The 24,637-nt window shown below is 41.3% G+C and overlaps 2 protein-coding genes and 1 pseudogene across 4 annotated transcripts; 2 read left to right on the top strand and 1 right to left on the bottom strand.

Annotated features, from left to right (window-relative positions):
* Window positions 1-273: 273 nt before the first annotated feature.
* Window positions 274-4,110, top strand: LOC115742103 (annotated as a pseudogene).
* On the bottom strand, window positions 4,109-10,710 carry LOC115742144. 2 transcript variants are annotated; one of them, XM_030676263.2, is made up of 4 exons: window positions 10,377-10,710; window positions 5,287-5,434; window positions 4,775-4,848; window positions 4,109-4,652 (listed from the first exon to the last, which is right to left on the bottom strand). In XM_030676263.2, the coding sequence occupies exons 1-4, from the start codon at window positions 10,602-10,604 to the stop codon at window positions 4,416-4,418; spliced, it is 687 nt and encodes a 228-aa protein (XP_030532123.1). In that variant the 5' UTR covers window positions 10,605-10,710; the 3' UTR covers window positions 4,109-4,415. The 2 variants fall into 2 exon arrangements, with proteins under 2 accessions (XP_030532123.1, XP_030532124.1); XM_030676264.2 differs by having other exon boundaries at window positions 4,775-4,845.
* Window positions 10,711-13,262: 2,552 nt separating this feature from the next.
* LOC115742125 (peptidyl-prolyl cis-trans isomerase CYP65) lies at window positions 13,263-23,048 on the top strand. 2 transcript variants are annotated; one of them, XR_007196821.1, is made up of 12 exons: window positions 13,263-13,689; window positions 13,805-13,867; window positions 13,976-14,079; window positions 15,198-15,289; window positions 15,391-15,480; window positions 15,615-15,690; window positions 15,771-16,144; window positions 18,123-18,379; window positions 18,469-18,757; window positions 20,151-20,264; window positions 20,363-20,610; window positions 23,004-23,048. XR_007196821.1 is itself a non-coding variant. In XM_030676238.2 (11 exons), the coding sequence occupies exons 1-11, from the start codon at window positions 13,562-13,564 to the stop codon at window positions 20,546-20,548; spliced, it is 1,773 nt and encodes a 590-aa protein (XP_030532098.1). In that variant the 5' UTR covers window positions 13,263-13,561; the 3' UTR covers window positions 20,549-20,801. The 2 variants fall into 2 exon arrangements, 1 of the variants encoding a protein (XP_030532098.1); XM_030676238.2 differs by lacking the exon at window positions 23,004-23,048 and having other exon boundaries at window positions 20,363-20,801.
* The last annotated feature ends 1,589 nt before the right edge of the window (window positions 23,049-24,637 follow it).

Genomic DNA, 24,637 nt, shown 5'->3' with positions numbered 1-24,637 from the left:
TGGCTTGACATTGACAATTTTTAATACTATTTTAATTTTTTTAATTTTTTTTCCTTTTTTATTTTCTAACATGGATGCAAGACATTCTACGTGGCTTGACGTTGACAATTTTTATTAGTAATGCAAGATTTTTTTTGAATTTTTTCTTATTTTCTATTTTTCTTTTCTTTTATTGTTTTTCCTTATTTACTTTTTTCTTCTTTTCTTTTTTCCCTTTCTCTTGTTTTCTTCTTTTCTTTTTTCTTTTTCCTTGTGTCCCTCCGCTGACCATCAATGAGGCATTCATTGATAGAGGTCACCGGTTTCAGGTGAGGACTGCCCTTTCTAGCCTCGAGCTAGGGATGTCGGGGTGGGTTGGCGAGAGTAGCCCTTTGTTAGATCAAGCAAGGGCGAGGGTGGCCCTCGCTAGGCCGGGCGCAAGTGTACCTCGCTTGAGGCCGGCGAGGACGACCCTCTCTTGAGGTCGACGACTTTCGCTAACCCTTACTGGCCACAATAGAATCAAATAGAAATGATGGAAAAGAGAAAATAGAAAAAAAAGAAAAATAAAATAAAAAATTAATAAAATTTCAAAAAATATAAACAATTCATAAAATTGTCCACTTTAGCGTTGGTCATGCCATGTAGGATGGCAAACATCCACGGCAGTGATTTTCCGACCAATTTTGGCTTGGTGGACTTAAACATGAAAAAGTTTAGGGCTCAATTGGCATAATTAAAAAGTTTAAGAAAAAATTGGCAAAGTTTAGGACTTTTTGGAAATTTTCCCAAAACTAACCAATACTTCAACAAAAATAGAGAGGCGGTAATTAAAGCTGAAATCGCACCAAATCAATCATGAAAGAGTATTGCGTATCGAGGTTGTTGCTGTTAGTGACCGGGTGCATCTCACTCTCTAATATATATATATATATAGTCACCGACAGTGGCAACCTCGCTAGAGTCGATTCAATGCCCTCTTACTGCCCAAGTTTACGATCTCAAAGAGTTTTGGGGAGTGAAGATGCGGATTTTGAAGAATATTAACCCTAATATTGCAATTAAAAGCCTTTTAGGTTACATATGGTAGTCTGGATTTCTAATCAAAATAGGAATGTATATGATAGCATATGAAATTCATAGATGTTGTTATGTCCATTGTTTGGTATAAACAACACATTAGTGTAAATGAACTTAAAAATTGTATAAACAAATATGGCAAGAAATTCTCATTACACTCTTGTCTACTTCATTTTTATTTGCTATTTTCTATTATTTTCCCTCTCTTTTATTTAATTCATTTCTTTTTTTCTTTCCATCATTCTCTAGTAAAATTTTATTAAATAGTAAAACTACTCTAATATACCCTAAATACTAAAATGTTTAAAATATGTAATGAACATAAATTCAAATATTTGTGTATTATATTTACAATATGAGATAGAAAGAACCTCGAAAATATAAATAAAAAAAGGACCGTACAAAAAAGAAATTCTTGTCGTTTTTTTTCTCGTTATTTTGAATGTTTTACTTTAGAATTCAAGTATTATTTTAATTTTATTAGTTTAAGCAGTTTTATCCGAGAAAAATAACTCTTATATTATGGATATTGAACTCCTATCCATCTTTATCCCAACTCCCTCGTGTGATAGTTTTATCTGGAATACATTTCTTTTATATCTAACTTTATCATAGTCTTGAGGAAGCATTAAATATAGGATATGATCAATTTTATCGTATGCTAAATTTTATCTTGACCATCAAGCGAAGGTTATTAAGCCCGCTAAAACGTGAGCGTGAAAGCCTTCCTTCTATCGTTAGTTACTACATTCAGTGGCATCCGGACAATCGCCATTAAATGTAAGTCTCAAGTTGCGGTTTGGGACGGGTCAAAAGCATATCCATAAATGGATTTACAGGCATGCATTGGATAAAAAGACAGTCTACGCAGACCGCACCCGCAAAAAGCTGCACCTGTTACAAAACACAAACCAACCTCTCTGCTCTGGCTTCAAAACGAGCCTCTCATTCCTTTTATTTTGAACCTTTGGAAAAGATGAGCGCCATTCCGGTAGCAAATTCGAAGGTTGGCCGTCTCGTGGAGTCCGGTTTCGGATACCCGTCCTCGTTGTCGTTGTCGAGGCTCGGTTTCGATCTGGCCGGCAGTGCAAGCGAGACGGTCCGTCTTCGGAATCGAGGCGGTTCTTGGGGGGCTACGCACGAATGGTGATGATCGGCTGAGCCTTTTGGCGCCGATCAAGGCGGTGGAGGACGAAGGAGTCACTTGTGCCGATGACCAAGAAGGTAAAAACTTGTGAACTTCAATTCGAGGAGTGCCGAAAAGTTTACTGCTACTTCGTACGTCCTTCTGCTTGCGGAATCGTCAATGTCTACTCACAACTTAAACGTTAATCTCCGTGCGGCATATATTTTCCGCTCCGTTAGCTTGTTTGAGCAATATTTCGACTGCTTTTCCGAGCAGGTAAAATTGCAGGTACTGTTGGAAAGTCGACAAACATCACATGGCAAGAATGTCCGGCCGACAAACTCGCGAGGCAAGAGCTGCTCCGGCAAAAAGGTTGCGTGATATGGATCACCGGGCTCAGCGGTTCAGGTTCGCTATGACTCGTTCATCAAATGGGTTTAAGTTGGTGGAATTTCCGTCTCGCCTGAAAGCAAATTTAAGACGGCGTCCATTGGCTTGGGGGCAACTACGGTACATCAGTAATCTCAAATGGCTAGTTTGGCTGTTTCGGACACAAAGTCATGTTTTTGGAGAAGCAAGAGTACTTTTGAGGTTTTGTTGCAGCGCACCTAAAATTTTGGCTTGGCTTCAATTGTAGGAAAGAGCACCTTGGCACGCGCCTTAAGTCGCGGCCTGCATTCGAGGGGAAAGCTGGTCTTCATCCTAAAGTTGGCCTTAATCCTCGACGGCGACAATGTGCGGCATGGCCTCAATAGCAACCTTAGTTTTACCATGGAAGATCGAGAAGAGAATATCCGAAGGATAGGTGAGAAATTTGCCGGTTCATCCTTTGGAATTATTCTTTGGCGAGGTCATTGGTTCACCAACAGCGAGCTTTGTATAGTTGCGACTTCAGGCGAGGTGGCTAAGCTCTTCACAGATGCCGGGATCATATGCGTAGCTTGTTTGATCTCTCCTTCTAGAAAGGATCGCGCCGCATGCCGTGCGCTATTGCCTAAAGGCGGATTCATCGAGGTATGCTTGTTACTCCGCGATTCCAATCTTATCATTTCAATTTCTGATTTTTATTTTTTCAACTATATCATCCCCTGTTCCAAAAGAGGATGGATTTCTTGAGAACCTTATCGTAATTTGCAATAGGTGTTGATTGATGTTCCGCTCCAAATCTGTGAGGCAAGAGACCCTAAGGGCCTTTACAAACTAGCAGGAGCTGGAAAGATCAAAGGTGAAGTCTGGATTTTGGGCGCATTGCAGATGTTGGCCGCTTTCTCCTCCATGTTTTGCTCGGTTTGTATGGCGTATCTCGGCATAATACTCCATCAGTCTATTTGTTAGTCGGAATAATAAGATCCGAAGTTCTGTTTTTACAAACTGCGATTCCGGGTCCTGGCTCTGATGTTAACCAGATATAGCTTGTGAAACATTTACCTTTGCAGGTTTTACAGTCATAGACGATCCTTATGAACCGCCACTAGATTGCGAGGTGTGTTCGCCCCTATCCAACTAAGAAACACCAATAGTTATCAACAAACGTTAATGCTTTCAAATAGAACACTTGAACCACAAAATGAACCATCTCAAGGTTAAGAGCTCTCCTTTTGGATCTCAGAAAGCTTAATTAGCCACTGGTAGGCGAAATAAGTAGCAATAATCTGAAGATGGTTTAAGGCATGTCAATGTGTTGCAGATAGTGCTCCAACAGAATGGACTAGACCGCAGCTCTCCTCATGAATTGGCTGAGAAAGTCATTCTGTACTTGAAAGAGAGGATACCTAGAGGCCTGAAAGCTCAAACCAATAATGCATATATCGCAAATAGAGGGAAAACAAATCTCTTCCCATTAAAGACAGAACGAAATGAAAAAGGCACCGTTTCCGGGTTGGTGCCGATGCCTTGGATCTAACATGGTTATGGAGTGAGACATGATTTTGAAGCTGTAAAATTCATAAGATGACGTTCATTTGAAACATAAATGGAAACGTGAACTTCAAGACAAGCATATGTTCCGAGCAGACAACGCAAAACTTGTCAGAGGATGACTACTTTACAGCTGAGTTGCTAAAAAATCTGAATACGACTCTATGGCACAATCAAATTGGGGAAATGAATGCACCGGGTCCGATAATCACCAGAATCAAACATGAAGGCAAAGGAAAAATAAACTGGAATGCGCGAAAAGATGATATAAGCAATAATGAGAGTATCAAATAGTCATGAAATTGTGGAAGCATCATACGTTATTATATCGTCCTTGACGCTCTAGTTGCATTTCTTTAGCGATTGAAGGTAGCCACCTCTCCCCTCTGATCCTCTTGAGTTCCGCAACCCTATCTTCCTCTCTTTTCACAGCTGCTTTCGCCGCCGCATCTCTAGCCTCTAATCTCGCCAATGACTTCTGGCATGCAGCTTTCGCTGCACCCATTACATCTAAGCCATCGACAACAACTGATTGGAGTTGCCTCTTGAACTGATAAAAAAGAAGACCAAGGAAGAGTAAGCAAGTATCAAAATAAGGAAAGTAGAAACCAAAGTCTGACCAATAATTTCACCAACCACTCCCAAGCTATGTCATCTAGGATAGCTACCAACCTTTTTCGATTTCTCATCGATCTCTTCTCCAGGTAGAATCCTTGGTTTCCTTTTTGGTCCTTGAGGCTCATCTGCTGGCATCACCTAATTTTCAGTACACATACAAGCAGCGACATGGTTTTTTGCAGCTTGACAAGCAAATAACACCAGAGTGCATGATCAAATACCAAAATCAACCAATGCATCGTACTTCATTAAGTTATGATAGTTACCACCATAGGTCGCGAGGTAAAATAGCATTGCTCTTGTAACAATTACTTGAAGCAGGAAAATCAAGTCTTTGAAAATTAACTAGTCTCATTATTAGTTGCAATAAATTGTAAGCATGATGCTGGAAATACATAGTCCAAATAACATTAGTCTATCTGCTTGACTATAAGGAGCCAGTCGACAGAACCGCTCTGAGTGATGCATGATGCGTCAATGACTTAACTTCAGTCTGTCTTTTACAACCAGATTGGAAGATACCCTCACAGAGAGGGATTGGACATATATCAAATGGAATTACTTACCAGTTCGATCAAATGTGATACCACGGGGTGCAGTTCTAAACAGTTTAATCCCACCTCCATCATCTTCTCTGTCACTGACTTGGATGGTAACTGAATTGCTCACAATTTCCAAGTTTCTCTCTACGATGTCATCCAGAAGCTTTTGTGCCTGTAGAGAAGATTATCTGCATCACAAACTGACTATTTAACAAGTTGAATCACACTTAACTAATGCACTGAAAGAAGGCAGTAAAGAGGAGCAAGGATGCACATATATGTGATACGCTTGCATAGAAACTTGCTGTCCCTCTGTTTGTATCAAAACCATCCTGAGTGTGAACCATCATGCCACAAGTTAGACCCCCAGAACACTTGCATTTTAGTATCTCATGCAGAAACAGATCCCCGGTTACAAAGAATATACTTGTCTTACATAATATACATAGAGGTTCAGTTTGCATCGTTCACTGATGGTTATAGTGAACTCCTGTAGCAAAGTTTAAATCTTTGAATGCATGATGTAATCCCACTTCTGCTTAATACTTCTCCATCAAATATAGGCTTATGCTATTTTTAGGTCGAACCACTACAACTTTAAATGAGCTTGCTATCAGGAATTGTGGCAATGTATTACTTCTTCATCTGCAAGAAGTTCTTCCAATAATTTGAAACCTCATCTTTTTCAAGAACATGTACCCGCATACACTGCATTTTTGTTTACGAGCCAAAGTTGAAGTGAAGTACTTTGTGTTTATGTTCACCATGGAGTTGTACACTCTTCAAGAATTTTGACAAATACCAGCGCCTATGGATAAAGAACTGATGCTGTGTGGCAGGGTCTCACTTGAAGTTTCTTGAAACAATTTATATTAATCGGTACGATGATGAACCCACCAAAATATACAATATATTGCACATCCCTATGGAATGAGGTCAGAAATATCATCCGCTAGTTAATTTCTCAGGATTTTTTTTCTTGTGCTTATCAATGTTCGCAGTCAAAAAGTAGCCTGCACCACTTTGGGTTGCTCTGAATTTCCAGAGGCTTGGTGCTCACACAAGCAAATATTATTCTGGTTGGGACCAGCAAAATCCAATGAGACTGCACTGAATGGGATGGAACAGGTCAACCTTACCAAAAGGATAAGGCGGAATGGGTCTCAAAGATTTGGAAGTTTACAATGTTTTGATGTTCATGCTTGCCTGGAGGATAGTGCTCAACACATGTTTTTAGGTCAAGTTGTTAAAGGGCTTGTATTATCCAAATGATTGATCTCCTTTAAGCCAAAAAAGGAGGAAGATCATCATTGGCATGGCATAGCATACTCGAAGTAAGAAACTATCTTGATTTAGGTGGCATGTAGAAGTGGGGAATAGTGAAAGAATATGGTGTATGGAACCATAAGCTGGTTTGCAATGGTGCTATTACTGTTAAATCTGCTACTATTACTTGAAGGAGAAGCCAAGGATGAGCAAAAGGAATCAACAGCAACCAAAGAGTAAAGAAAGCCATATGGAGCACCGACAGTCCAACAAAAGTGAGGACATTATAGAAACTTGCTCCGATGCTTTGCCTAGCAATCCTCGGAAATTGGCAGAGAGAGGACAGTTCATATAATGGCCAATAAGGGTGGGTTCATGCTACTAGTAGTTTCTGTAATCAAGAGGAGACAGCTATCATGCAACTAAAACTTATGTGTATTATTTGGGCGTTTGGGATTAAATATAAACAAAGAAAGAAATACTTAGTGGCCAGATGAATTAAGGAATTCCTGGAAATTTACTTATGAGAATTAAGGAATTTCTGATAAGAAGAACATGCAGGGAACAGCTGCAAAGGCGAGTTGGCATAACTAGAAGGAAAGAAGCAGAACTTTTTTTAAGGAGGAAATGAAAAATGCTAGAAAAAAGAAGTGAGGAAGTTTAAACCGAGCTGGAACTTTGCCAGTACCAGACAGATAATGCAGACAGATAAAGCAGAAAAGAAAGTTTGAGGAACCAACAACCAATTAAATCAAAGTGAATTATCATCGAGCATTTGATGAATCACAAAAGTGGTATCAGAGGTAGTAATAGCAAGAAATTCTAGAGCTCAATTGATTGCTGGAGCTGGGAAAATTGTGCGGTCCACAAGTTCACAGATCACAGAGGCACATGCTGTTCTGGAAGGAGTACAACTGGCTAAGGAGCAAGGATGGGACAGAGTCAATGTTAAGACTGAAGCAGAAGCTGTGCTTGAAAACCTGGCAAGGGCTAGGAAAGATACAAACTGAATGAAGAAACCAGTGTTAATGAGATGGATAGCAGAAAGCTTAGTTTTGCTGAAAAGAAAGGCAATGAATCCTCTAATTGGGTAGCAACGCATGTTATGAGGAAGATGTACCCCAGCAATTGGGTACTACTCCTGCCATCTTCCCTTTTAGACCTTCTTCATGCAGATGCAAGAAAGGCAGCACCTCTATAAACTGATAGTGTCTGTGTTTACTGAATTGTAGAGAAAGAAAGGGAAACGACCTACGACATTCAATCATTTTTATCAGCCAAAAAAGAACGCACCGGCACCACATTACAGAAATTTTGGGAACCATTAGCAAGTACAATGCTGTCCCATGTACCTGTCTGTAACTTTCACCACTAAATTAGATAACCACAAACCTTCAATCTGAATGCCATAATTCTGCTAGAGTTCCTATAATTATCCAGTTTCCCATCGGTGCGAGCAGAGATTTGGGTAGAATCATATCAGTGTCAGTCATTAGTTGCATTCAACGCCGTTGATTAAGACATACCTAAAAAGTGGCTGATTCAACTATGCCAAGGAAAGTTTTTCAGATACTATTTATATCAGTTTTGAGGAGCTAGTTCACTGCGAAACAGCCTCGCCAGTTCCTAAGCCAAAATCACTGAACTTAAAGGTAGAAGCCCAATTGTTAAGTACTCATAAGCCTAATTCAACATTGTGCTATCTCATGTTCCACGTAGGACAGTACGATGCAGTAAACAAGGTTCTCAAGACTGGAAGCAGCAACAAGACCAACAGATTGCGTCAGCCGGATAACAGAGATAGAAGGTTAAATGGTAAGAAGGGAAGTCAAGAACATTAACAATAACAAGCCAACATTTAATTTGCAACTTCACTCGGTACCCTTCTTTTAGGTGAATGTTAATGATAACGTCAAGTGCAATTAAGTACATCATGAAAATCCTCGTTGGACTCAGCTACCTCCACTTCTATTGAAAAAAAAAAGGTCTAGAGACCACCAAGCAACCTACTTCAGTCTCAGCGAAATGATCAATCTGAAGCTTCCACTTCATGGTGAACAATTATCAAAAGGATGAGGAAAGGCCAGCTACCAGAGTTGACAAGAAGAACTAACTAATGATACAAGGATCAAAGATTCAGAATGCTTTCCATAAACTAGTATTTGTAAATTTTAGCATTTATAAAATTCCAAATTATGCCAGCATCCTCACAGTAAGTAAAAGCACAACCATATTTTGTAATTTGTAAAATATTCTTGAGTTTCTATTACGTTCTTCCAGTAACTAATAATCCCACCTCCCCCTCGAATTAATCTGGAAAAGCAAGTGCTATTCAAACTAAAAAGTTTCTCTTACATGAACACTTAGTTCCTAATATCTCAGCGTACACTTTAACAAGGTTGCATAGCAGTATAAAGGGGAAACAGAGATACAACAAAACACACTGGACAAGGACAAATCTCGCAACAAGTGTCACGAACCTATAAGATTCATGTAGGATAGGGCTAATAAACTCATGTAGCCAGTTACACAAAAGAATTAGCCACTTTTGCTATTGCCATTATGGTTGCTAAGTAGACAGCCAAATTGAACAGATTAACAATATAGTGATGTCATGTTCTTGGAGATGAGAGTCATCAGAACCAGAAATTATTCCAAGGAACAATGTCAAATTATACTGACCAAAGAGGGACCTACAAAACAGGAGCTATCCATGCTGATCGACCTGACTTATTCCCACAGGTGTTGCAATTTTCCTCTATTTCAATCAGGTGTTGCAAATATTCACTCTCTTAACATCACAGTATATGTCGATAAAAAAAAAAAAAAATCACAGTATCAATGACATTCTCTGTTGAAAGGAGTCACAGTTCTTTACACTCCTTAAATAATAGTACTTAAACATCCCGTGTGCAACTGGAAAAACTAAGAAAACAAGAAAATAGTCGCTACATATGCATTAGATATATTCTATTGTGCAACCAAGTACCAACTGCTGGTATTGGAGAGTAAATCTATTTGAGTTTCATACAATGCGATGAGCTTCACGAGAAAACCAAGCAGAGAGAGAGAGAGAGAGAGAGAGAGAGAGTTGAGTAATCACTTTGAAGCAAGGTTATGCTACCAGTTAATCAAAAACTGATGTAATTTACTTGAGCATAACTCCAAGTTTCAACAAGAATGCAACTTATCTTGTACTCTCTCTTGTTTCCATTTGGCATTTGCATTCCCAAGTTATCATTTCCAATTAAGATATACTACGAACAGAAAATAATTCATCACAAGCCCAAACTTATGCTGCATAAAATCGATCTTTTAGATCATTTTTTTTATATAGATAAATGCTGCTCAAAATCAATCAGCAAAAGAAAGCTTCAGAAACCATCAATCCCAGCATGAAGCTCTTCAAAGTTTTGGTATATACTACATTGGTTTCTTAAACTCCACTAATCTCGCATCTCCAAGTGGCCCAGTTAAGGCATTGGAAGGTTTTTAGCGCAGGAACTCGTTCGAAACCCACCAACGCATAAAGTCCTCCACAAGCTAAAGGCACAAATTCATGGGTTTGCAAGATATTTCATAGGGCCGCCAGTCATATTTATATATATATGAAAAAAAAACTCCACGAGTCTCCTCCAAAAGCCAAGATTCATCAGGCAGAAACTGATATCTTCCCATTGTTCCACAAAGGAAGACCAAAGTGGCATTGTCAAACCGTAAGAGAACAGCAGAATTCGTCTTCTATGTATCACGTACAATCAAAACTAGCCGCCGAAACAGAGGGACACGGGAGCACGAGCACGTCAAAGAGGAACCCGAGAGGGCTACGCGGTACAAAATCGTCAAACCTTGATTTGGTAGTGCTTTGGCAACTGGGGTCTGAATTTGGGATCTGGGTCTTCTTCAACAATCGGTCCGGAGAGCTTGTCATTGTTCTGCGAGGAGGGCTTGGAAGCATCGACGGCAAAATTTCTGGCCAGAAAAGGGTCGGCAGAGGCAATCGAATCAACGGCGGCTTTCCACTCGGCGTCCCCATCTTCTTCACCGCTGCTACTGCTGCTTCTCGCGTGGCCCATCCAAGTGGAAAGTTGAAAGTTGCTCCTTCGCTTTGGCCGAAAATGCTTGTTCACTTCATCTGTGCACCATTTGCGAGACAAAGATGTGCAGGAGAGCCTTTGCCCGCCGGCGAGCATGTGACTACTCTCACTGTTGAAGAAAGAGTGTTAAAAAAATTCGGGAAAATGCCAAAAAAGGGCCCAAAGTGTATTTGTTTTCTCAATTAAGGGCCTGAAATGCAACTTCAGGTCAAAAAGGGCCTCAAGTGTCATTTTTTATTCAAATGAGGGCCCGAACGGGGACATTTTTGTCTTTTTACGTTTTGTGATTGTTTTCCTTTTTTTTTCTTCTGTTTTTTTCCTTTTCTTCTTTCTTCTTCCCATTGCACCAAATTAGTAGTAAAGCCGCAAACAGGCGCCTTTTCTTCTTTCTTCTTCCCCTTGCACCCACTGGCCGTGAGCCGCAAACAAGCGCGAGGACCCCCACCTCGACCTCTCCGCCCCGCGTCCTCGCCGCCCGCGATCTCGGCAACTCAACCCGCGGCTCTCTCGTCGTCGGCTGCAGACGGGTGCAAGATCGCTTTAGCCGCGATGAGCGACGCGAGGACCCCCGCCTCGGTCTCTCGGCCCCGCGTCCTCGCCACCCGCGATCTCGGCCGCTCAACCCGCGGATCTCTCGTCGCCGGCCGCAAACGGGTGCAAGGTCGCCTCGGCCGCGATGAGCGACGAGAGGACCCCCGCCTTGGTCTCTCCGCCTCGCGTCCTCGCCGCCCGCGATCTCGGGGCTCTCGGCCGCGGATCTCTCGTCGCCCATTGCAGACGGGTGCAAGGTCGCTTCAGCGGGGACGAGCGACGCGAGGACCCCCGCCTCGGCCTCTCCGCCCCGCATCCTCGCCGCCCGCGATCTCGATCGCTCAACCCGCGGCTCTCTCGTCGCCGGCCGCAGACGGGTGCAAGGTCGCTTCGGCCGCGATGAGCGACGATCTCGAACGCGAAGCTCGCCTTCAACCGGATCTTGACCCCCGCTGCTGCCTCCACCTCGGCCTCGCCGCCGCCGTCGCCGCGTCCTCGCCATCCGCCATTTCGGCGGCTCAACCGACCCTCGCCCGAGCCGAGTGAGGTAAGCCCTTGCGACCGCTCACCCCACGGCCCCAGGTGAGGAGGAGGAGAACAAAAGGAAAAAAACAGAAGAAAAAAAGGAAAACAATTACAAAATGCAAAAAGACAAAAGTGTCCCCATTTAGGCCCTTGTTTGAATAAAAAAAAGCACTTTGGGCCCTTCTTTGACACAAGTTACACTTCAGGCCCTTAATTGAGAAAACAAGTACACTTGGGGCCCTTTTTTGGCATTTTTCCAAAAGATTCTAAGTATATTTTTTTATTTTTTTTTCTTTTTCCCTCTTCCCTCCCGCTGCCATTCGGCCTTTGTCAATGACCGGCGCCAGCGAGGGCAACCCTCGCCTAAGTCCGATGAAGGGAAAAAAATTAAAAAAAGAAAAAGATGAGAATACCCTTCGACCGTAGAGGTCGCACCCTTCTTTGAGACTAATATGTCTCCTTCAAACCCTTTTCGGGCATCGATCATCATGTCCTACATAACTTCTCGAAGTATTGTCCATGCCACGCTAGCAAAGCTCTATGTCGCAAGCACAAAACCAATGTTTGTTAAAATGGGTTTTCTGTAATGGCGACAGTCTTTTTATCTTAAGTACGGTGCAGGCCTTTCTAAGTAAAATTGATTATCACTTAATTCTCTTGAATTATAAGGTGTATTTATTTGGCACCAATCTATACATGGTCATTGGAACGAAAGGGATGCTAACTTTTATAACAAGAAGAAATTATGTCGGATAAACGTGAAGGGCAAAATTGAATCCAAGTAGCAATTATAGTGATATGAAGTTCATCCCTACGACAATTTTTAATTATTTATTATTAGCCATTAAAAATTAATGGCTAATAATATACCATTACTCTCACAATCACCAAAAAATTATTTTGCTAATAAAACCCTTTTTATTTTTATCCATCTTAAATGTATTTAGGTCAAGTCCCGATTTCTAATCAAGATAGGAGTAAATATTATAAGATAAGAAATTCAAGAATTTTATCATGTCCTATTTATCGTTTGGTGAACTACGGATTTAAAGTGTGGTGGATTCGCGAGAAACGCACATAGAATGGCACTCTCCTGCAATTTTGGGTCGCGCCTCTTTGCTCATATTAGCCCTCCGCCCGCCATGCTAGGAACTCCCTATAGATCTTCGGCCGTCTCTCACAAACAGCCTTGCCTCCGTTCGCTGCCCAATCCTACCATTGCTCCAACTCGGCCGGTTCTCACTACGGGCAATGCTGCTCGACGGAGGCTCGAGGGAGCCAAGAATGCTCGAGATTAAAATTCGGACATGCTGCTCGAGGAACGCTAGTATTGTTCGACGGAGGACGATGGCTCTATGATAGAGTTGATGAATCGAAAGGGGTAATTTAGTTTCTTTTCACGCAAGCTTTAGTGCTCATGAGATTGTGTTCTCATGTGATGAAGGCTGAACCTCCCTTTATCCTATCCTGAATATCTACCAAACATAGAATTTATCCTGACTTTTAACCTGACGACGAACTGCGGCTTTAGGGAATAATCACGTTGGGCCTAGAAATCAAAGAAATTGAAGTGGACTTTCCCACCTCGAAATTCTTGAGCCCAACTTCTACCCCGACAGCCCACCAAAGCCTATCCTGACCCGACCCGATACGCTCGAGCGGAGTCTTCCTCGGCGGAGCGCCAGCCTCTGATGGTGAGTCGGCGATGACGGAACTCCAAAAGTTCAGATTGAACAGCTCGTCGTCTTATAATCTCCCTGTCGTTCCCTTCGGTGATTGCGTACCGCTGAGTTGATTCGTTGACATTGACAGTCGCTGTTTGCAGAAGTATCGACTGAAACCCTAATTGCGCAAGATCGGGTCTTTGAGCTCGGGGAGAGATGGGGAAGAAACAGCACAGCAAAGACCGGATGTTCATCACCAAGACGGAGTGGGCCACCGAGTGGGGCGGCGCGAAGTCCAAGGAAACCGGCACTCCCTTCAAGCGCCTCCCCTTCTACTGTTGCGCGTACGCCCTTCTTCCTCTTCCTCTCGGCTTTGTCTCTGTATCCGTAAATTTGCATGAGAAATCGCGTGCGTTCGTGCTTGTGATTGGAGTGTATGAACCGTGTGTTTCGGTGCAGGCTTACGTTCACTCCCTTCGAGAGCCCGGCGTGCACGGCCGATGGGAGCGTCTTTGATATCATGTGAGTCGATTGGTCCCATCTTACTCGTGTTGTGGCGTGCTTTGTGTTTTGGTCTCTGATGATAGTTGCATAGTGTTGAGCGAGTATGGTTCTGGTAATACGTTGCAGGAGCATCATTCCTTATATCAGAAAGTATGGGAAGCATCCGGTGACCGGAGCTCCGCTCAGGCACGAGGATTTGATTCCTCTCACATTTCATAAGAATGCTGAAGGTGAGTTTCTGGTCGGTATGGCCTAATAAAGTGGTAACCATGCCTTTCAGCGTCTGAGCGATATCTCGTGGTTCGAAACATTGGATGAGGTTGGCTTAAGTCGAGAGAGAGTCGAGTTGGGAAATTGAGAGGGTAAAGGAAAGATTTGCCGGTTGTCCAATATGTCCACAGATGCTGTTTTGGCCTTAAGTTGAGTTGCACTGGCCGTATAGGACAGAATGTTGCCCGATCAGGATCGCTGCATGTCTCAATTAAGAGAGAATACTGAGAAGTTGCTTCATACCTAGATAGGCTGAAGCCATGCTATGCTTTCACGTACACTATCATTTGAGTTCAAGGGCTGTCATGATGCTTATTGGTGGCCATGTGGCCATTAAGAATCAGTCTGTAGGATTTTTGTGAATTCTTTGCAACTTTTTATTCAGTTCTGCGAAGAGTTCCAGATTTTCTCGATATCTGGGGTGATTAATCAGACTTGGAAATATTGTGATATTTTGGTCTGTCTTGATCCATCCTCAAATATGTCAGTTTGTTGCTGTTGGATCTGTCTTTTAAATTTTGGTGTTTTGGTTTTTTCTCTTTAGAGTTGCACATATTTGTGATTTCCTCTATTAGTTTGTGCATATAGATGTGAGGTTACTCGAAGGAAGTACACATTAAGGGTCCTTTCATGATGATATGGTTGTTGTTAGGACCATGTTACTGTTACCACAAGTAACTGAAATATATATTGAAATGAAGTGATCAGTATGATCACATCAGTTGTAGTGGTACATTAAAACATTATTTAGTGTTGCAACTGTTCAAAGGAAACAACATCTTAGAGTAGAATGTAGGATCAAAGCAATTTTTGGAGATTTATCTAGTATGCCAATGAGGCTTAGCTTAGTTGAGCTTTGCTTTCTCATGAAATTCTTTGTCACAAGAAATTGTGCTGACAGTAAATATCAAGCCTTCTGAAAGTTAATAGCAGTAATATGTTTGATATTGTTTGTCTAGGTAGATGTTGTCATTTTCTTGTTTTTGTGGGTGTTATTATATAGATTGGTCTACGTTTTTTGGAACTAATTAACTAAGTCTGTCCCCATCATCTTCTTCATTCTCTCAATTTTATGCAGGCGAGTTTCAGTGCCCCGTCCTGAACAAAGTTTTTACTGAATTCACCCATATTGTTGCTGTTAAGACTACAGGAAATGTCTTTTGTTATGAGGTCGGGCTTCTCTTTTTTCCCTCTTTGAAATGTCCTTATCTATTATCTTGTTGTGGAGACCTTATTCTTGCTTCATTCATTCCTTCTGTTCCTTTCTGTAGGCAATCAAGGAATTAAACATCAAGACGAAGAACTGGAAAGAATTGCTGACTGATGAACCATTCACGCGGGAGGATATCATTACTCTTCAGGTAGCTGAATGAGATGGATTTGCTGGAAAGCCCTTGAGAGATTCTTGTTTCAATTGATGGACTTACTGGCCCTTTAATTTTATCTTGTTTTTATGTAGTTTTTATATGTGTATCTCTGTTGCTTTTTCCCGCAGAACCCAAGCGCCATTGACAGCAAGGTACTCCTTGACTTTGATCATGTGAAAAATGATTTGAAAGTTGCTGACGAAGGTTGGTTATAGGATTTCCTTATCTTCTAAGAATTATTAAAGATAGAATGTGCTGGTAACTTTTGCATCATTATTTTTCAGAAAAACAGAAAATGAGTTTGGATCCAACCTATAACATAAATGTGACTGGTGACATCAAACAAATGCTTGAGGAGATTGGCACTGAGAAAGGGAGGCAAACTGCCCTGCTTGGTGGCGGTGGCAGCAAGGCGCAAAATGAAAGGGCTGCCGCACTTGCTGCCATTTTAGCAGCAAGGTCCCGCATAAAGGAGGATGCAGAATCCAATTCAAATGGCGAAGTTAAAGCTTCACAGGCATACAGTATTGTTGATGCGGCTTCTGCTGCCGTACATGGGAGAAGTGCTTCTGCAGCAAAAGCCTCAGCAATTGATAAAACTGCTTCTCGGATAGCTATGCACATGGCTGGTGAGAGGGATCTTGTCAATGCAAAGTTGGTTAGTAATTTCTATCTGCTGATCTCATAACTAGATGTAATGTACTGTAAACCAGAGTTTCAGGTTTTAATGCGATTTATAAGCAGAAGATATGGCCTGTGCTAAAACCTTGTGCACGTTTAGATGCGCTGATACATCTTACTGAAGTCATTAATATTGAAATTAATTTCAGATGGAAATTCATAGCGAAGCCAAGTTTGTGCATCTGTGATTCTAGGCTACATTAAATCAGCATTTAACTTGTTGGAAACCAGAATAATGGGGCACAATCAAATGAAAAGGCATTGTAACAGAAGGTAAAACAATAGAATGAAAGGGGACAGAAAACTGAATCTTAACTTATAATTGTCAGCAAAGTCGGTGAGGATTTATCAGTATGTCTGGAAAAGCATGGAGGAAGGTGATATTAAGTCCAATAAACTCTAGGATGAGTTTCATAGACCATGAAAAGCTAGGCAGCTAGAATAAGGGAACATATTGTCAGTTTATTCATTAAAACCTATGCATTGGAATATGTGTGGAAGTAGGCTCTAAAAAATTTAAGGTCACTAGATATTAAAAGAAATGTGGGAAAAGATGACTAAGGGCGACAATCAATAGAAAGGCATGAAGAAAAGTTAATAGTGACCAATGAAGGGAAGGAAATAAGCAAGTGGGTGGACTGTAAACCCTGATATATTCTAAAACGTGTTTGCCTAAGATAGAGAAACAAAAAATGAGTTTGACTGTTGGCGGAAGAAGGGAGTTGAGAAATTTAAACCTAATGGGAAAAAACTGAAATATTTTTCCAGCTTTTGGTAGCTTCTTTATGTTTTCCTTCCCTTGGTAATATTCGATAGGATGAAGAGATCCATGGGTTGTTTTCTTTTACTCTGTCAAGGTTAACTTTCAATTGTAAGTTCGATCTTATAAGGGTACTAGTTATCGAGCAATGTATGTGATTAGGTACCAAACAAGATACTTTAAATCTCTTCTATCTTTCTTGGAAATTGGTTGGCAGGGTTGCACTGATCTTGTCTTTCCCAACTTCTGTGAATAAGAAAATGAACTTCATAACTTCTAATTAGTGACGTCCTGGGTTTTAGATGATGTGAGATTCAGTCTAACCATGTCTCTGTTGGAAGGATTTGGAAGTTGCACATAGTGACTCATCATTTTCAGTAAACTTGGTCTATGGCGTCATGATGTTTGCTGTTCATAGACCTCGCATCCTGCTTAGCCCATTCCATCTTGAAGTGCAAATAGATGGACTTCTTAAAGTATTCCACGTCAAAAAACCCATCTGGCCTGAGTTAGCTGTTTTGGTCTGAAAATGGATATCATAACGAGTAGGCAGATTTTAGTACCAAAGTTGGGATTTTTATCGGAACTGCTCCACACACCCTGCACCATCCCAGCCCACCATTTGAGCAGTTCTAATCATAACATTTAAGCGATCATTTTTACCTGAGAAGGTTGCAGAGATGGATATTTTGGGAGGTCACTTTTCCACAGATGACTATGTGTCAGCAGTCTAAGTTACATCAACCTACCACCTTTCTGCATTTGATTTTGACATTCCCCCATTAGTTGTTGACTGCGAGTATGACGAATGTCATCTCATGGTTGGTTGACGTACATTACTAAATTGTTTGCAAAGAAGTCCTTTGCTTTAATCTCTCACTGCATCTCGTCCTTCCACTCCTCCCTTATCAATGTGTCCATGAATAGGTTACTTCATAGAGAATAAATTTCCAATTTTATCTGATCCAACTTGTTTCTGGAGTTGAAACTGTAGTGCTCGAATTGATATATTCTTGATTGGGGTTTCCCTAGTTTGCCAAGAATAGGCAAGGTTCTCCTTCGAGATGAACTTGTTAGAGAGTTGTAAAATAAACAAGGGGGAGGGTTTTTGATGCAAAGATTGCTGGAGCCAGTTTGTTTAATTTTTTACAACTGAGTTAGTTTAAGCAAGTTCTGAGATTAGATTTCTTTTCAGGTGAAGAGCCGCTATACCACTGGTGCTGCATCACGATCCTTCACTTCAACTTCATATGATCCTGTTACCAAAAATGAATATGAGTACATTAAGGTTGAGAAGAATCCAAAGAAGAAGGGATATGTTCAGCTGCACACAACCCATGGGGATCTGAATATAGAGCTGCACTGTGATATTGCTCCCAGAACATGTGAGAACTTCATCACACTTTGTGAAAGAGGCTATTACAATGGAGTGGCTTTTCACAGGAACATAAGGTAACTGCAAATTCAGGTCCACAATTATTTTCTCTCAGTTCACTGTGCTCCAAAGATTCAGAATTTGATGTTTTCTACTTCTGTTTCAGAAATTTTATGATTCAAGGTGGTGATCCTACTGGTACTGGGAGAGGAGGTGAATCAATATGGGGAAAGCCTTTCAAAGACGAGTTAAACTCCAAGTTACTTCATTCTGGAAGGGGTGTAGTTAGTATGGCTAACAGTGGTCCACACACAAATGGTTCACAGTTCTTTATTTTGTACAAATCTGCGAATCATTTGAACTTTAAACATACGGTTTTTGGTGGAGTAGTTGGCGGCTTGACTACATTGGCAGCGATGGAAAAAGTTCCAGTTGATGACAATGATCTGCCCCAGGTGAGTCATTCTATTCAGCAGTAGTAATCTTTTACTGCTTTTGTTACTTTACACAGTTGCATTCGCACAAACACCATGCACTTACACGCACAGAGAAGAATGTTCTCACAAACACTAGATCACCCTTTGAGGGAGAAATAGGACTTTTAACCATGTGGTGTTCATTCTTTTTTGGGGAACTTGCATTTTTGGTCATTATGGTTCAGATTTTGCTTTTGGTACTCATACTTTGTTCGGTTATAATTTTAGTCCTCGTGCTATTCTCCAGCAACAATTTAAGTCCTTCCTTCAAAATATCCATTTAAAATTCACCGGAAATTGCTGAGTCAGCTCTATCATGGCACCTAAGTGTGCAAGCACAAATTAGACTTTTGGTCCCCATACTCTTAATTCCTACATTTATAAAATTGTAGTCAGCAATGACATCCTTATTTTTAGTTAGAGATATATAGAAGCGTTGAGGACTACTTTACAAAATTGTAAATAGCTTTTAAATATTCTAATCACAACTTTAACTCGCTATAAATAGGCTAAATGCGCTAGCTAGACAATTTATGGGAATCCTTCTGATTCAATTTCAACCCTTGAATATTAAATGGATTCGACAAAAGTTTCTTCAATTGTTACTAATAGAACCACCACTATTATCATACACATAATGTCATGTATGTAAATAATAGCAGATATCATAGAAGTTATATTTAGAGTTAAAGAGTGAAAACTCTTGCTTAAAATCTCATCAAGTAATGGTACGAGGAGTGGAATTGTGGCAAACAAAGTACATGGACTAAATTTGAGCACTTCAAAAAAGGATAGGGGCCAAAAGGCCAATTTGTTTTAGTGTCTTGTACATGTAGGTGCCACATGTCAGCTGTCAGTGCATGACTCAACAATTTCGGACATAGTTTGAATGGAAATTTGATGGAAGGACTTGTGTCGCCAGAGAATAGTGCTAGTGCTACAATTATAACCAAACAAAGCACAAGGACCCCAAAAAAAAAAAAAAAAATCAGCCCAAACTACAGGGACCAAAATTGTAATTTCCTCTATTTTAGTCACTTGTTAAAATTCCTTTGAGATTCAAAAGACGTGTACGTACACCCTGCGCCATTTTGCACGCTGAAAAATGTGCTCCCAAGCAATATCATCCTTTGGGGGAGAAATAGGACTCTTCACTGTTTGGATGTTCATTATTTATACCAGTTTTTTGTTACCTATAGAAATTCCTTTGATATTTGAAAGATAATGAACGCAGAAGATCCTTTCCCGTACTGTACTACTGGTCTGATTTGGTAACTCATATCCAAAAGAGCTGACAAGCTTAAAACAGCGAATACAAACATACTGCTACCAGGAGTAGATCTGTTATTGTGGTCTTTTGTCATATGTGCAGGAAGAGATCAAGATTACAGGGGTGACGGTATTTGTCAATCCTTATAATGAACCTGATGAGGAAGAGGAGAAAGAGATGGCTGAAAACGACAAGGCTGCTGAGGATGAAGAAAATGTTAGTAATCAATATTTTGTTTTGATTTTAACTTCAAGAGCATTTTCTTGTGGATAATTGCGGTCTGAAAGACTCATGCTGTTTTGCTCTCTCCGTAGGACAAGGTTGGGTCATGGTATAGCAATCCAGTACCTGTAGGGGGTGGCCAGGTAGGGAAATATTTGAAAGCGAGGAGTGCTCCAGCTGGAACAGCTGTCACTGACAGTGTGACGGCAGAAAATGGTGTCGTGAAGAAGAGGAAAGTAGGAGTCTCAACAGAGTACGGTAACTTTTCTTCTTGGTGAAAGAGTTTTCTCTATGGTTATTTAGAGTGTTTCCATTTTGTACCCTTTGAGCAGATGATGTATCTTTCTCTTTTTTCCCCGTCCCTGCTAATATTGGCAATGGCAACAATTCCCTTGTATATTGTTCTTCAATGAGATGTACTGTAGTCATTAGGGCCCTTCCCTAAAACCGGTTTCCTCTGTAAAATTTCATCTGGTCCCAGGACGAATTCATAATGCGAAGTAAAATGCTGCAATATATATAGTGGAAGCAGCTGTTCACTGCTCGACTCGCAAGATCTCGCTGTGGTCTGAATTACCATCAGTATATATGTGCGTGTGTGTTTGTGGAGTTTGATGGGCTGCCGAGGGGATGCATGAATTCATACCTGCATTCTGGCTCTCAAAATACCGTGTGAATTACAGTAGTCAGCACAGAAGCTGCAGCTTGGGACTTGATTATCGTGATATCACTGTGATTTCCTAAGTACCGCCTGTGTCTGTGTGCCCGTCTGTAGAGTTTGATGGGCGGTTGATGGATTCAAGAATTTTACTTGCATTTTGGCTATTCAAATCACTGGGTGTTTCAGGGTCTATCATGATTTTTTTCTCTCTCTTTGGTCTCTGGAGGTTTCACTTATGTGTATGTCTCTTTTTTGCTTTATGCAATCTCAGAAAAGGTAAAAGAGCTAATTCAAAGCAACAAAAGATTTGTCGAATAAAGGCTTTTGACGTGAATGGCTAAGTCTTGAGTGCATTATTTTCTTGAGTCAGAGACCAGGCACTCAAAAGAGCATCACCATATAAAATCTGTGAAAGCCAGGAGGCGTCCTTTTTCTTTTGGGCACTTTGATGGGCTGTTATGATGCTTGTTCCCTTTTCAGGTGTCGTGTTTCTTGTCCTAAATGGAGGTACTTTTATTTACTTATGACACCGTGCTGTGATAAGACGCTAAATTGAATCTTTGAGGATACAATATCAAAATGACATGCATAGTTATTTTTGCAAGTTTTGCCTGTTTTTTCCGAAGCGTTAATGACATTGCAAGTAATCGAACCCTCATTCGTTTTTCAGTCAAGCATTTAAACTACTTACTTTTTTTATTTATTTATAAATTTAGTACCTCAACTTTTGAAAATGAAAGGTTTTTGTCGAGAGGAGCGTCGTGTCCCATAGTTTTCACTTAAGTGGATTCCCAATCATATAAATATGATGACATGGACGGATGCTCTTCTTATTTCTCCATCTTAGCGTGTATAGTCTTTTCCCTTTTTTTTCCTTGGTTCACGATTCGCAACTTCCACAATCACCTGCCACAAGTACGTTGATCTTGGCCCTTGCCTGGCCGTGCCGCTGCATCTCTGTTGTATCTCCATAACGACCAGATGGCGTGACGTCAAGCTCAACCAAACATGGCGCATCGGCGACCTCGACCAGATATGGTGCCTCTGGAGCGGAGGCAACATCCCTTCCATGGCCGCGGAGTACGACATTGTGGCTGAGATCTTGGTGGCCGTGAGGTTGAGCTTGAAGCAACTGAAGGAGGATCATCATGGTAAGTGGAAGAGAAGCGCTCAATACAGGAGTTGTGGTCCTCAAGGGTCAGCTCCATCATGATGGTGCTCATAAGTGATGAGTCATCACGTGCGGGTGGGGGCTCGTAGCGACAGAAAATGGGATTTGATAGAATCGTTAAGTTTGGATAGCTCTCGTCATAAAGGGAGGTCACGCTACATACAGAGCGGACTCTACTCCACGAAACCGTAAATAATGAGCTAGCTCTGTATCAATTGATTTAAATTCAAATTGGTCCTTTGTAGCCAGTTTCGGGCTTTGGAATCCGCGGACAATTGTTTTGGAGAAGTCAGATGGGGTTTGCCACTTCGGTGTCAAACAAGTTCGCCAAGACAATTTTGTCTCTTTTTGGCAATGCCCATTAATTAGCTCCAGGTGAACTTTCAGTTTAAGAACAGACCTCTCAAATCTCTTTTGACCAAAAAGACTCCAACGGGCAAATCAAGCTTGGAGGTAGGGGTGTGCATGGTCCGGGCCGGTCCGATCCCGGTATGGAACCGGGGACCGGACCGTAGTCCCGGTCCCCATATTTTCAGGACCAAGGACCGGGCCGGGACCGGCGGTCCCGGTCCCGGCCCAAGAGGACCGCTAACTATTGAAAATCTAGTCAACTTAATAAACTATGCCATGGTAAAAATATAGCGACTCACTATGACTTTTATGATCGACGAACTTGACCAAAATGTTCGAATTCAATACCAAATCCAACCATTACATGATAAAAACATCACCAACTGCACTCAAAAAAGCCTGCAGAGAGAAAAGATGACCAAAAACAAGATGGAAAATAAGACTAAAAAGAGAGTCTTGAGGAGGAGAGTGTGACCATGCAAGATTGGGAAAAAAATGGGCAGTGGACTTTTATTATTCTATTTTGTTTTCAATTTTTTTTTTGCAATTGTATATATTTATATATAAATAATTATATATTATTGGCGGTCCGGTCCCAATACAAGAAACCCGAGGACCGGATCGCCCGATCACCGGTTCCATTTATTGGGACCGGGGACCGGACCATCCACCTCAAGGATCGGACCAACCTGGCTGGTCCGGGCCGGTCCCGGGCCGGTCCGGTCCGGTTTGCACACCCCTACTTGGAGGCCTTTATGTGTCCGAAAGTAGGAGTTGAAGGTTGGCCAGGGAATCAAATCGCACTCAAAGAATGTCTCCACTTCGTGTGCTTATTTTTGAGAAAAATCTTGCCATGCTAATTGTAAATTCTAAGATAAAATGGATATAATCATTGCAAAGAGTGCTTTGAGCGGAGAGTAAAGTGTGTACTTGTATATTGATCTCTAGTCTTTCGTGAAGAGGTAACTTCATTTGTAAACGCTGTCAAAGGCTCCATGGATTGCGCTAGTGGACTCTAGCTTGTTATTGGACTGTTAAAACCGGAAGATTGGAGTAAGCTGAATAGAAAATGCCAAACCATTTGAGCCAAAAATCCGATACCATTTCTCTCACATTCTACGTGTGATAGACCCGATTCTGCGCCCCCGGAAAAATTGTAACTATAATTTTCATCGAAAAAGTGTAAAAATCGATCACGAATTGGCCCGGCAACCCTCGCCGGCAGCTTAGAAAAAGAAAACCAATAAAATAAAAATCAAAGGAAAAAATAGTAAAAAGTTTGAAAATTAATTAAAATATTATTAAAAATTATCTGCGTCGGCACCAACAGTGCCACGTAGGATGGTCGACGTTCACGTCGGCTATTTCCTGTTAAAATGGCCGGATGGATTCAATTGGCAAAAAGGGAAAAAATTTAGGACTAATTGGCAAAAGTGCAATAGGTTTTGGACTTTTTGCACAATTTTCCCCTTTGAAAATTATGATTTTCCCAACCCCATAAAGAATTGATATCTACGATTAAAAATCGTGGTATCCAGATATTTGGGGGTTTGATTTGGGTGAATTGGGTGTCATTGAAAAGCTCTCACAGAGCTCAACCCAAATGTATCAAGTTTGGCCCGCGGACCTTGGCCCATCGGTAATTTATTAGAAGATTGCAGAAGTATCTTGGCCATCTCGTTGGGGTAAACTTATCTATAGCTACGAAGGCCGGAATTTTCGCAAGTTGGATTATTAAGCGGAATGGCTAATTTGTGCTTGGATTAATGTTGATTATGATTTGGGATCTTTAAGCATTGGCGTGATGGAGTATTGGACGAAACTTTGGTGATGTGCACGATAAAGATTTGGGCTAATAGAACCATTGGAAGGTAAAGGATAGTCTTTGGATGGACAAGCGATCTATGTTTTGATTTGGATCTCGTATGATTGCTCGGCATGAAGCTTAAACTCGCGAAACCTTCCCACCGCCTTTTGCCCCTCCCCCCCGACCCCCACAAAAAAAAAAAAAAAAACGCCTAGCCCCTTTATTTAAACCCCCCATTTCTCTTTCCTCCCCTCACTTTTTCCCTCACCCTTCATGGACAACACTCCCTCCATCCCTTGTTTTCTCCGCCACCCTCTCTTTTCTCTCGATCTCTCTCTCGCCGCGTCTATCCCTCTTGGTTCATCTCTCTTGCCCTC

This window comes from Rhodamnia argentea, chromosome 11, assembly GCF_020921035.1.
Source record: "Rhodamnia argentea isolate NSW1041297 chromosome 11, ASM2092103v1, whole genome shotgun sequence".
Lineage (NCBI taxonomy): Eukaryota > Viridiplantae > Streptophyta > Magnoliopsida > Myrtales > Myrtaceae > Rhodamnia > Rhodamnia argentea.
Note: the sequence above shows the minus strand (reverse complement) of the source record. Positions and strands in the feature narration are given on the sequence as shown.

Bases quoted from the DNA above. Each gene is read 5' to 3' on its own strand.
- LOC115742144 (XM_030676263.2), bottom strand. From the start codon at position 10,604: ATGGGCCACGCGAGAAGCAGCAGTAGCAGCGGTGAAGAAGATGGGGAC. The intron at 4,849-5,286 runs GTAAGTAATTCC...AGGTGATGCCAG, and splicing joins TATCACATTTGATCGAACTG to CAGATGAGCCTCAAGGACCA. The intron at 4,653-4,774 runs GTTGGTAGCTAT...CTTTTTTATCAG, and splicing joins TCGATGAGAAATCGAAAAAG to TTCAAGAGGCAACTCCAATC.
- LOC115742125 (XM_030676238.2), top strand. From the start codon at position 13,562: ATGGGGAAGAAACAGCACAGCAAAGACCGGATGTTCATCACCAAGACG. The intron at 18,758-20,150 runs GTGAGTCATTCT...TCATATGTGCAG, and splicing joins ATGACAATGATCTGCCCCAG to GAAGAGATCAAGATTACAGG. The intron at 20,265-20,362 runs GTTAGTAATCAA...CTCTCTCCGTAG, and splicing joins CTGCTGAGGATGAAGAAAAT to GACAAGGTTGGGTCATGGTA.